Source organism: Tursiops truncatus, chromosome 3 (genome assembly GCF_011762595.2).
Source record: "Tursiops truncatus isolate mTurTru1 chromosome 3, mTurTru1.mat.Y, whole genome shotgun sequence".
Taxonomy (NCBI): domain Eukaryota; kingdom Metazoa; phylum Chordata; class Mammalia; order Artiodactyla; family Delphinidae; genus Tursiops; species Tursiops truncatus.
This window is the reverse complement of record NC_047036.1, coordinates 132635895-132648995: the sequence shown is the minus strand read 5'-3', so window position 1 is coordinate 132648995 and position 13101 is coordinate 132635895. Positions and strand designations below refer to the sequence as shown.

At 47.0% G+C, this 13101-nt stretch overlaps 1 protein-coding gene across 5 annotated transcripts in view; it reads left to right on the top strand.

The window, feature by feature from the left end:
• The window catches only part of ADAM19 (ADAM metallopeptidase domain 19), a 90927-nt gene that overhangs the window by 70328 nt on the left and 7498 nt on the right, over window positions 1–13101 (top strand). For all 5 annotated transcript variants that reach the window (XM_033853513.2, XM_073802754.1, XM_033853511.2 and 2 more), the window contains 7 exons: window positions 519–627; window positions 1841–2045; window positions 2780–2857; window positions 2971–3079; window positions 4116–4260; window positions 5106–5190; window positions 5477–5701. In XM_033853513.2, coding sequence (XP_033709404.1) covers window positions 519–627; window positions 1841–2045; window positions 2780–2857; window positions 2971–3079; window positions 4116–4260; window positions 5106–5190; window positions 5477–5701 — 956 coding nt within the window. The remainder of the gene's footprint in view (window positions 1–518; window positions 628–1840; window positions 2046–2779; window positions 2858–2970; window positions 3080–4115; window positions 4261–5105; window positions 5191–5476; window positions 5702–13101) is intronic.

The window sequence follows — 13101 nt, the reverse complement described above, 5'->3', positions numbered from 1 at the left end:
AATAGACTATGCTGCCACTCTTTATTAGATAGATTATCTCTAGAAGATACACAAGAATTGTATCTAGACGGTAGAGATAAAATTATCTTTAGAAGATACACTGTTAATTAAGATTGCTTCACCAGGTTGTAGGAAAGTAGGAACTGGAATGACTAGGTAGAAAAAACTGAAAGACATGCTTTATTCTTTAAAATGTTGTGCAGGTATTACCTTTAGTAAAAAACCTGAAGTGGGACAGGCCTTCTTCATTAGAGAGAAGGCTTAGCACACAAACCTCCCACAGATATAAAACCCCAATAAGGTATAAAGAACTGATGTAAAACCTTTTTCTATGAGTAGGTCTTGAGGAGGTGGGGGTCGAATAACTGATAGGGGTAAAGAAAGAACAGGCTGAGTGTTCCCTCCCCTAAAACTTTCTTAACCTTCTGATTTTGCCGAGGGCTAGCTCTGCCCTTTGGGGGCTTCTGGCTTCTGCTAACGTTGGCTAGTGTACTGATAAATGTTTCTTGCCCACCCAGGAGCCCGGCCCGCTCCAGATCTCTGCTTCGAGAAGGTTAATGTGGCAGGGGACACCTTTGGAAACTGTGGGAAGGACATGAATGGGAAACACAAGAAGTGCAACATGAGGTGATGACCATAGGGTAGACCCCACGAGATGAGGGTGACAAAGCAATTCCTGCTCCGTCCTCACTCCCGCCCTCTCAGCAGCTTGGCTGGCCCCAAACTGGGCCTTTACATAAATCTGTTCCAGGCCCTTTTGGCAATGTGCCATTCAGCCCCAAGGGAGTCCGAGGGAGGGCACAGATGGCAATGCTTCCTAGAAAGCTGGTCCAACCTCCTTCTGGGGCCTTCTTACAGTAGGGTGGGGCATCAGCCCTCTTGGGTCATTTCCACAGGGTACGAATTATACCCTCATCTGAACAGCCTGTTATTCACCCATTCATTCATTCATTTCAAACATCTATCCATCCACCCACCCACCCATCCACTATCTATTGTGGCTCTACCATGTGCCAGATACTGTGCTGAGTACATGGAACATAACAATACGGTGTAATAATGGAAGTGTTAGTGGGTTGAGGTGGTCTCCCAAAGGAAGTTATGCCTAAGCTGAGATTTGGAGAAATTATCCAGTTGAACAGGATGGGGAATGGCGCTGGTACCTGGGAGAGTGTACCAGGCAGAGAGATGAGTAGAGAAAACTCCTTGGTAGGAAGAACTGATAACAATTTGATATAGTTAAAGTATAATGTTGGGGTGCAGTGGGGAGGGGGCTTCTGAGAAATGAGCCTAGCTAGTTAAGCAGGGACCAGATCATGAGAAGCCTTGAATGCATGGCTAGGGGAGTTTGGACTTTGGCTTGAGAGCAGTTTGGAAATTAGACTCTTATAGGGCAAGACGGGAGGCAGGGAGACAGATTCCTGGTGTCCAGGTGAGGAAGGATGGTGGTGTGAATTAGAGTAGGTATATAGGAGGGAGGGAGTATGGGAAGTCGGGGATGACACCAGGCTTCTGGCTGCAGCACTCGAGTGCATGGGGGTGCAAGGAGCATAAGGGGGCAGGTTGCTCAGGTCAGGCAGTTGTCCTTGCAGTAAAGAGGACTTTCCAAGGCCAGCTCTCTGGCCTCGATCTGCTTGGGGATAAAGATCTAGCATCCCTTCCTTGGTCTCAGTCCACATGGGGTCTTTCCTGCTGAGTCCCTACAGCACACTCATTGCCCTTTTGCCTCTCCCCCATCCAAGCCTGCTGTCCTGGTCAAGGAAGATTGAAGCTCTTTGGTGCCCCAGCTCTTCCCCTGCCTCTGATTCCATCTCCTTCCCTCCTTCTCTCTCGGGCCCAGAGATGCCAAGTGTGGGAAGATCCAGTGTCAGAGTTCTGAGGCCCGGCCCCTGGAGTCCAATGCAGTGCCCATCGACACCACCATCATCATGAACGGGAGGCAGATCCGATGTCGGGGCACCCACGTCTACCGAGGTCCCGAGGAGGAGGGTGACATGCTGGACCCAGGCCTGGTGATGACCGGGACCAAATGTGGCCATAACCACGTGAGTCCCTTTCTCCAGCCTCACTCAGTCGCTGGGTTGCAGTGACTAAAGTGTGAATCTGGAGCGAGGGTACCTGGGCTCAAGTCCCGGCTTCCCCAACCTCTCTGGCCCTGTGGCTTGCTTCCTTTGTTAAATAAGCATGTTAGTAAGAGCAAGACCCACCTCATAGAATTGTTATAAGGATTAAACGAGATAATCCCTGTAAACCATTTAGAAGGCTGGCTATTATCTCTTTTGTCCTTATCATTAATTATCTTATGAATTGAGAAGTGGACTAGACTAGGAGTCAGGGAAGCCTGGGGAAAATAATGGTCAGAGTTTACTATGAGAATGATGTTGTAAAAAACATTTGAAGCACTTGGTATACTACCTGGCACAAAGCAGACAGCTGTCACCATGGTCATTATTTTTAAGTATAATATTTCAATTAGTGCATATTAATATACAATTAAGTAATTAACATATCACCAACGTATAGTAATATAGAGTGGAATAACACATATTTATTAAAAATATAATATTTTGTTTTTTCTCCCTAATCACACAAGTGATAGCAGAATTTAGTTAACTGCCATCCTGTCCTTGGCTCTTTAGGTTGTTTTTAATTTTTCACAGTAATAACCTGAAGTAGGCTGCCTTTTTGAGTCCCGTAAGTTCTGAGTGCAAAACCCCAGTCTCCTAATTGCCAACCAGTGTCCCTTCCGTTGTACCGAGTGGCTTCTTCCTCATTACAGATTTGCTTCGAGGGGCAGTGCAGGAACACCTCGTTCTTCGAAACAGAAGGCTGTGGGAAGAAGTGTCACGGCCACGGGGTACGCGTGCCTGGGGTTTTGGGGCTCCTCTGCCATGATGACTGAGGGGGCAGGCCCTATGGGAGGCCAGAGCTCTCCAGGGTGCTGACGCCTCTGCCCTGCCCTTGCTCCAGGTTTGCAACAACAATCAGAACTGCCATTGCTTCCGGGGCTGGGCCCCGCCCTTCTGCAACACACCGGGCCAAGGGGGCAGCATCGACAGTGGGCCCATGCCCCCCGAGAGTGAGTGCCTGGCCTGTGTGGGCCTCTGCCCACCTTTGTGAGGAGGGGTGGGTGCCATGGGGGCGGGTGGCATGATGCAGAGAGAGGACGAGTCAGCATCACTATCCTGATTTTGTAGATGAGAGAACAAGAGGGACCGAGTGGGAGGAGTGGCCCAGGCTAGCAGCCTGGTGTGGGGCTCAGCCTCAGTTGGTCTTCCTCTGTCCCTTCTGTTGAGGGGCATGGTTCTGCTTAGAGAGAGATTCAGACAGACCACAGGTTACTGAATAATCACATTCTTTCTGGGGGGCGGTGGAGGCGACTACCCCTTCTCGGCCACTTAAAAATAATCACGAACCTAGGGCACGTTATAGTGGCTCAGATCTCCTTGGATGAACAAAGCTTCAAATGAGGAACCAGAAACTCAGAAAATGTTACAGTTTTTTTTAGTGGAAATCTAAGGGATTCTAGCTCTTTGGTTTCCAAGCTTTTAAAAAGTAATAGAGAACTTTTTTTTTGTTGTTAAGGAAGAAACCTCAACATGTAAAACATAAAAGTAGTGGGTCACTGGTCTATATATATTTTGTGCATTAGATTTATAATTTGTGAGAACATTGAGGCAGTTTGGTGAAACCCAATGTGAAATTGTGGATTATGTGTGAAAGTTCTAATCTTACATCAGTCTGACTCTCAGTGTTTTGTGTTGGTTGCTTTGTGTCCAGGAACATCATGATTCAGGCTGAAAACTAGTGGTAAATAATAATAGAGCTGAAACTCCTTGCCTTAAAAGGCACTCTCTTCAATTAGGCAAAGTGGCCAGAGAAGCTTCATTATGAGATCTGTGCCAAGCAAGTTGACCTGGTTGTTTAAGCTAATAATAGTGGCTTCCCAGTGGGACATAATGTGTGTTTTTTTATTATAGTTTTTAAGTTAAAGTAAGTAATACAATGTAAATGAAGATCAAATATCTGAAGAGTGTCAGGAATACGTTATTTGAAATCCACAGCTAAAGCTCAGACCGCTTCTAAGTCTTTCACTTGGGTTCTATTTCTGGAAGGTGCTGGTCCTGTAGTAGCCGGTGTGTTTTCGGCCATCTTTGCGCTGGCGGTCCTCATGCTGATGTACCGCTGCTGTAAACAGAACAACAAACTGGGCTACCTCAAGCCCCTAGCCCTCCCTTCCAAGTTGAGGCAACAGTTCAGGTATGACGGGGTACCGTGAAGGATTTGGGGTCCACTTGGAGATCACAGAGCTTTCCATAAGCAGTACCTGGTGAAGAAGTTGGTGGTGGTGGGTCTAATTCGGGGAAGGCAAATGCCAGGTACACGCCGCTCTCTCCGCTGCTGCCATGCTCCTTGACCGTGGCAGACATTACTAGCTGATTTTTATTAATAAGTAAGCTTGGCTGAGCCTGGTTATCACTTCAGAATCCTTCTCAGCAGAATGCCCCCACCAATTCAAGTCGGAATAGAAATGAAACCTCTTTGCTAGCGTGTATCTATCTAATTGATTTGCTCCCCATTTTAAAGGGCAGGAAACTGAGGCAGGCAACAGAGAAAAACTGACTAGCTCGTCAATCACAGGGGTGGCTGGACATCAGCTCAAGACAGAGTAATTTTTTTTCCTAAGCAGTTCATTCCTTTGAATATTGAAGGTGTATAGTCTCTGAGTCCTCTATTAGATGACACTTTTTCCGGAGGGGATTTTAAATCCCAGGTCCTCCTGGCACGACGCCTGAGGGAGATTGGTTGATGGCTGGTGACATCCTCGTCTTCTTGGGGGAGAAAGGTCTTAAAAGGGTGAAGGAAAGGTGCTGAGGAACACTCTGCTTTGTATGAGGCCAATTGTCTTTCCTTGGGAGTTTTCCATTGGCCACCGTGTCCATGCCTAGGGAGCTGGGCTTCAGGAGGACCCATCCCACTTCCACCAGAGCAGACTTGGGATGACTGAGCTGCTCACTGCCATGCCTCGGTCAGAGGGATGTCAGGCACTGATCCTCAATGAACAACACCCCCTTTACTCTTCCTCTCTCCTTCCTTGTTACTAGTTGTCCCTTCAGGGTGTCTCAGAACAGTGGAACTGGCCACGCCAACCCAACGTTCAAGTTGCAGACACCCCAGGGCAAGCGAAAGGTAAGGGCTTTGCACCATGAACTTTGCCACTTTAACTTTGTCCCTCAGGACTCTGCTAGATTTTCCTAAGCACCTCTGTGGGCCCACGGGATTGGTGATAAGACACTTTCTTGGCTTGAGAGATGGTCAGCTGGTTCTGCCATCCCCTAATGACTTTAAACGTTGCATCTGACCTCTGGGATCCTAGGCCTCTGTGCATGTCAGTGAGACACAGAAGACCACCCCTGACTTTTTAAGTGCATTAAGGGTTCCTGTGTCTCAGGCATTCCTCGTCTTATGCATACAGGTGACCAACACCCCTGAAACCCTACGGAAGCCCTCCCAGCCTCCTCCCAGGCCCCCTGCGGACTATCTGCATGGTGGGTCTCCACCTGCGCCGTTGCCAGCGCACCTCAGCAGGACTGCTAGGAACTCCCCTGGGGCCGGACCCCCAGTAGAGAGGAAAGAATCATCCAGGAGGCCTCCCCCAAGCCGGCCAGTGCCCCCCGCACCAAAGTGCATCCTCTCCCAGGTAAGTGGTTTCTCAGCAACCCTGGGCCGGAAGCATCACTTTTCAGGCCATCAGCCATGAGGAATGACAGAGGCTGGGAAGAGGGAGCTTGCTGACTCATGGGCTGGCTGCCTTTTCTGCATTCTGATAGATACAGGGCACACAGAGCGTGAGGGTGATGAGCATGAGGAAATACACTATCGAGGACTTCCTTCCTGGTTGGCCTCTTCTGTGACAAACGACTACCCACCTTCCACCCCAAATGTTAATGTTCAGTTAATGTTTCAGTTCCCCATGGTCTTTTTTCTCTCCTCTAGGCCTTTGCAAATGCTGTTTCTTCTGCCACATATACTTCCTTTTGCACGGCCAGCTCTTGTTCATCCTTAGGTCTCCTCTTAGATGCCACTTCCTCTAAGAAGCCTTCTCTGACCCCCAAGCCTGAGTTTGGTGCCTCTGTACTTCTCTCATCATAGTACTCATTCCACCAAATTGTGCCTCTTGGTATCTTGCACTAGTCGGGAAGTCTTACTGAGGGACATACGGTGGTGATGCCTCGCTCGTCTGGGAGGCTGGTCAAGGGGCCGGGCCTCTGGGAGGGCTGAGTAGGGGCTGGGCTATCCCCCCACCACTGGTGTTCTTTGGAAGCAGAGCAGCCTGCCCAGCAGTCTGTTCACCCGGTGTGTCTGATGGCTCCAGCTCTACCTTCTGGCAGAAGTTCCTGTAGCACAGACACAGATGTTTCCAGGAAGGTGGCCAGGCGTGGTGCCTTCCAGAGCGGCCTGTGTTTTTTGGTGTGGAGCCCCTCAGGTGGGGTAGGGGACTTGCCCATTTTCCTCCTGGGACTGCTGTTCTTGGGCATGGTCCAGAGGGCTCCATGGGGCCCAGGCTGTCTCTGCCCCTAAGGACTGTGGTTGGCTCCAGGTCTTGTGGGGGGGGGGGGGGGGTCCCTGGGCAGTGTCATGTTTAGCAGAGCCGAGAGCATCAGTTTTGGTTCTCTGATGATGCGAAGCTGCTACTATCCCACTTTTCTCATCTGGGGCAGCGGGGGGATAGAAAATTCCATGCAGAAAGGGAAAGGAGAGACTGACAGGGAGAGAAGAGGGAAGGAGAAAGGGAAAAGAGCAAGAGGAGTAGAGGAGGGACGAGGAGACGGAGGGTGCGTTAGCCTCCTTGGGCGGCCAAAACAGCACAGACCGGGTGGTGTAAACAACAGGAAGTTATCTTCTGATGGTTCTGGAGGCTGGAAGTCCAGTAGGCTAGTTGCTTCTGAGGCCTGTCTCCTTGGCTTGCAGATGACTGCATCTGCCGTGTCCTCATATGGTCCTTCCTTTGTGTACGTGCACCCAGATGTCTCTCTGTGTCTACATTTCCTCTTATAAGGACGCCAGTCAGACCGGATTAGGGCCCACTCTAACGGCCTCATTTCAACATAGTCACCTCTTTAAAGGCCCTGTCTCCAAATACAGTCACGTTCTGAGGTACTGGGGGTTAGAGCGGAAACGTATGAATTTTGGCGGGGCACAGTTCAGCCCATGACAGAAGGAAAGAGGAGAGAAAGGGAGGAAGAGGGGAGAAAGCAGCCACGTGCAGACAGGGGTGTGGGAAGAACAGAGGTATAGAAGGAGGGAGCAGTCCATTGAAACCACTGGTCCTAAAAAACCCACACTGGAGGCCTGTTCAGTGGAGATGGTGTCAGCCTCACCCCAAGGTGCCGTGCAGTAGGTTGGGGGAGGGGTCTCCAGGGGCAGTGGACTCCAGCTGGGGGGACGGGAAGCCTGGAGGCTCCATGTCCTGCCCTGACTCCCACTTTCCCTGGTGGCTGCTGGCAGGAATCCAGAGCTCAGAGGGCCACCTGGCCGGTGGAAGTTATCCCAAAACACATGCCAAGCACGGCTTCTGCTGGGCCCGGGCCCAGATGGGGGTTTCTCAAGGGCGGGGAGTGGGAGGCAGCTTCTCTGAGCAGGTGGCGGGGATTAAATCGGGGCGCCGCCCCCTTCCTCAGAACCATTCCAAGAAGAGAGTTTCTGCTGCCCTCATTTTCGGTGTTGGGTAGCTGTGTCTCATGGAGTTGAAGGGGCTACCCCAAAGTGGCGGTTTGTAAGTGGAGTAGCCAGGACTTGCACCCAGGGCTGACTCCAAACCCTTCACCACCCTGTGGGTCAGGTCCTGGCTTAGGCTCTGGAGCCCAGAGCTGAGATACCACTTGCCCTGGGGGAATTCACGCTCTCCAGATCTCAGCTCCACCACCTCCTAGCTTGGTGACATGGACCACTCTGGAGAGGTGGACGGTGAAGCTTCGTAACCTCTTCTATTCTGTCTACAAATGTGTATGAACTTCTACTCTGTACTAGGCAGTGGTTAGCAAAGCAGATGCCATCTCCGCCTCACAGAGCTCACAGCTTGCTGGGGACGAGACTGGTATACATGTAGTGACAGTAGTGGTAAGTGCTATGAAGGAGAGGTTCAGCATTCTTACAAAGAGAGTTATGGGCGACTTGACTTAGCCTGGGAAATCTGGGAAGGCTTCCGTGAGGAGGTGACATTTGAGCTGAGACCTGCGGGGTGAGCAGGCTGTGAGGGGTGGGAGAGGTTCTTGGACCAGGGACCTGATGGTAGGGAAGCTTTGTGATGGAGAGAGCCCACAGATGGAAGGAACTTCAAGGTCCCTTTGCCTGGGGCCCATGGAGCTATGATGAAAGGCTGGAGAGCCAGGGGAAGCCAGACTGTGCCACAGGCATGGACTAGGAATTTGGTCTGCATTTGATGGGAACAGGGCAGTGGTGGAGCATGGGTGACATCTACAGGGATTTCCATCTACAGGGAAATTTCCCTACAGATTTGCCATCTACAGGGATCTCACTTTGGGCTACATTTAGGCAAGAGGGAGGCATAGTGCCTGGGAGGGTGCCCAGAGATGCTTCTGAGACTATTAATCTTCCATTGTTTGACCTGGGTGAGGATTACTTAGGTGTGTTCACTCTGATGATTCATCTGCTTGTATGACTCATTTCTTTTTATGTATATTATACTTTAATTAAAAAATTAGTTTTAAAGAGTGAGAGGCTCACTGTAGCAGCACTGTGATCCGAGGGATGAGACTGGGTGCAGGGGTTACAAGTTTAAACAGCGTCCAGAGGAGAGGTGATGGTAGCTTGGAGCAGCGGGGGTGACAGCGGTGATGGGGTGAAGCTGATGAGGGATGTGTAGAAGAGAAAAGACAGGGGAACAGTTGCTGATGAGGGATGTGTAGAAGAGAAAGGACAGGGGAACAGTTGCTGATGAGGGTTGGGAGGGGATGACAACCCGCCCCCCCCCAAAACCCCCCCCCACACAACTGCCCAGTGTCTGGTTTGTGCAGCTTGACTGATGGAGGTGCCACCCGCTGAGGACAGGAGCAGTGGGCCAGAGCGGTTCAAGGACAGTTTCTGCCTCTAGAAAACAGTGCTGGGTGAGGCCCCTGGTAGAGCCGAGCTGGGTCAAAGCCGACGTGGCCAGTGCATGACCCTGCTCTGGGAGGCCCAGTGTTGCCATGCTGATGAGGCTTCTGCCCAGATGACCCGCCCTGCGTGTGCACTTGCACACACACAAATTGTTCGTTTGGCACAGAAAGCAGCCAAGGGAGCACAGCATTTCCCCACGGCATCCTGACATCTGCCCCCAGCTGTTGCTTCCCCCAGAAGGTCTCTGTCCTGGCCTCCAGCAGCCACTGATTTGACAGCTTTCTGGGCTGGAAGCGTGTGGGATCGCATTGTCCTTCCGGGAAGGGATGGCGCTGGACAACGGGGCGCTTTGGTCATGAGAATCTGCTGCTCTTTTTCATTTCTGCTCTCACTTTTCTGCTGGCTGAGAAGCTGCTTTCAGAAGATCTCTGATTTACTCCCATTCTCTCCTCATGCTTGCCTTTGAGCCATTTTTATGCTTGCTAGTGATCTTCTCAGGAAGGGGAGCGATCCAGGACAGTAGGCACTGGAACTCTCACCCGTGGAATCAGCTTCTCTCTTGCACCCCACCAGCTTGGGGATCTGTGGGTGGTGGCATGAGATCCATTCTTTGACCCTTAAAATTTTTTTTTGGCTCACAGAATAAATATAGTTATTTAAATTTTTTTGACGGGTGCAGAGTTTTATTATTTTTTCAGCTAATACGTGTTGAGTGCTTACTGTATAGTAGGCACTGTTCTAAAGCTTGAGCTGTGTCACTGAATCAAACAGAAAAGGACCCCTGCCGCTGTTTCTTATATAGTGGGGGATGGAGAGGCAGAAAATAAAAAATAAGTAAGTTGTATAGTATGGTGGAATGGGATAAGTGATATATACCAAAAAAGAAAAAGTAGATTAGGATAAACGGGTCTGGGAATGCTGACTGGGGGAGTGTTGCAATTTTTAAAAATTGAAGTATAGCTGGTTTACAGTGTTGTGTTAGATTCTGATGTGTAGGAAAATGATTCAGAGATATATATATATATATATATATATATATATATATATATATATATTCTCTTTCACATTCTTTCTGTTATAGGTTATTACAAGATACTGAATGTAGTTCTCTGTGCTATAGAGTAGGTCCTTGTTGTTTATCTCTTTTATATATAGTAGTGTGTATCTATTAATTCCAAGCTCCTAATTTATCCCTCCTGCCTCTTCCCCTTTGGTAACCATAAGTTTGTTTTCTAAGTCTGTGAGTCTGTTTCTGTTTTGTAAATAAGTTCATTTGTATCATTTTTTAGATTCCACACATATAAGTGGGATCATGTGATAGTCGTCTTTCTCTGTCTGACTTACTTCACTTAGTGTAATAATCTCTAGGTCCATCCATGTTGCTGCAAATGGCACATTTGCTTGTATATATGTACCACACCTTCTTTATCCATTCATCTATCGATGGACACTTAGGTTGCTTCCATGTCTTGGCTATTGTAAATAGTGCGACTATGAACATTGGGGTGCGTGTATCTTTTTGAATTAAGACATGACACCATAAAACTCTGGGTATATGCTCAGGAGTGGGATTGCTGGATCATACGGTAGCTCTATTTTTAGCTTTTTCAGGAACCTCCATACTGTTTTCCATAGTGGCTGCACCAATTTACATTCTCACCCACAGTATAGGAGGGTTCCCTCTTCTACACACCCTCTCCAGCATTTATTGTTTGCAGGCTTTTTGAAGATGGCCATACTGACCGGTGTGAGATGATACTTCATTGTAGTTTTGATTTGCGTTTCTCTAATAATTAGTGATGTTGAGCATCTTTTCATGTGCTTTTTGGCTGTCTGTATGTCTTCTTTGCAGAAATGTCTATTTAGGTCTTCTGCCCATTTTTTTGATTGGGTTGTTTGTTTTTTGATATTGAGCTGTTTGTTTGTATATTTGGGGAATTAAGCCCTTGTCAGTCACATTATTTGCAGATATTTTCTCCCATTTCATAGGTGTCTTTTCATTTTGTTTATGGTTTCGTTTGCTGTGCAAAAGCTTGTAAGTTTGATTAGGCCCCATTTGTTTATTTTTACTTTTATTTCTTTTGCCTTAGGAGACTAACCTAAGAAAACATTGCTACGACTTATGTCAAAGCATGTTTTGCCTATGTTCTCTTTTAGGAGTGTTATGGTGTCATGTCTTACATTTAAGACTTTAAGACATTTCGAGTTTATTTTTGTGTATGGCGTGAGAGAGTGTTCTAACTATTGATTTACATGTGGCTGTCCAGCTTTCCAACACCACTTGCTGAAGAGACTGTCTTTTCTCCATTGTATATTTTGGCCTCCTTTGTTGAGATTAATTGACCATAGGTGTGTGGGTTTATTTCTGGGCTCTCTATTCTGTCCCATTGATCCATATGTCTGCTTTTGTGCCAATAACACACTGTTTGATAACTGTAGCTTTGTAGTATTGTCTGAAGTCTGGGAGGGTTATGCCTCCAGCTTTGTTCTTTTTCCTCAGGATCGTTTGGCAACTCTGGGTCTTTTGTGGTTCCATATAAATTTTATGATTATTTGCCCTAGTTCTGTGAAAAATGTCATGGGTAATTTGATAGGGGTTGCATTACATCTGTAGATTGCTCTGGTTAGTATGGCCATTTTAACAATATTAATTCTTCCAATCCAAGAGCATCTTTCCATTTCTTTGAATTATCTTCAGTTTCCTTTGCCAATGTTTTTTATAATTCTCAGCATATCAGTCTTTCACTTCCTTCATCAGATTTATTCCTAAGTATTTTTATTTTGGATACAATTTTTAAAGGGATTGTATTTTTACTTCTCTTTCTGATAATTTTATTATTAGTGTAAAGAAATGCAACAGATTTCTGTATGTTAATCTTGTATCCTGCTACCTTGCTGAATTCATTTATCAGTTTTAGTAGTTTTTTTTTTTTGGCTGTGCTGCACAGAATGTGGGATCTTAGTTACCCGACCAGGGATCAAACCCACACCGCCTGCATTGGAAGCACGGAGTCTTAACCACTGGACTGCCAGGGAAGTCCCAGTTGTAGTAGTTTTTGTGTGAGTCTTTAGGGTTTTCTTTATATAGTATGTCATCTGCATATAATGACAATTTTACCTCTTCCTTTCCAATTTCCTTTTATTTCTTTTTCTTGTCTGATTGCTTTGTCTAGGACTTCCAATACTATGTTGAATAGAAGTGATGAGAATGGGCATCCTTTTCTTGTTCCACATTTTAGCAGGAAGGCTTTCAGCTTTTCATTGTTGAGTATTATGTTGGCTGTGAGTTTGTCATAAATATCCTTTATTATGCTGAGATATGTTCCGTCTATACCCACTTTGGTGAGAGTTTTTATTATGAGTTGATGTTGAATTTTATCAAATGCTCTTTCTGCATCTGTTGAGGTGATCATGTGAGTTTTGTCTTTTGTTGATGTGGTGTTTCCCATTGACTGAGTTGCGTATGTTGAACCATTCTCGTGACCCTAGGATGAATCCAACTTGGTCATGGTATATGGTCTTTTTTATACGTTGTTGGATTCAGTCTGCTAATATTTTGTTGAGGATTTTTGCATCTATATTCATCAAAGATATTGGTCTGTAGTTTTCTTTTTTGTTAGTGTCTTTGTCTAGTTTTAGTATCAGGGTGATGGTGGCTTCATAGCATGACTTAGGGAGTGTTCCCTCCACTTCAATCTTCTGGAAGTGTTTGAGAAGGATTGGTGTAAGCTCTTCTTTGTATGTTTGGTAGAATTCCTCAGTGAAGCCATCCTGGAAGGCACTCCCTTTGGTTTGCTGGGAGTTTTGTTTTGTTTTGTTTTTTTAACAGATTCCACTTCACTTCTAGTGATCATTCTGTTCAAATTATCTGTTTCTTCTTGATTCAGTTACGGTGGGCTGTGTGTTTCTAGAAACTTGTCCATTTCTTCTAGGTTGTCCAATTCGTTGGCATGTAATGGTTCATAGTATTCTCTTATGATT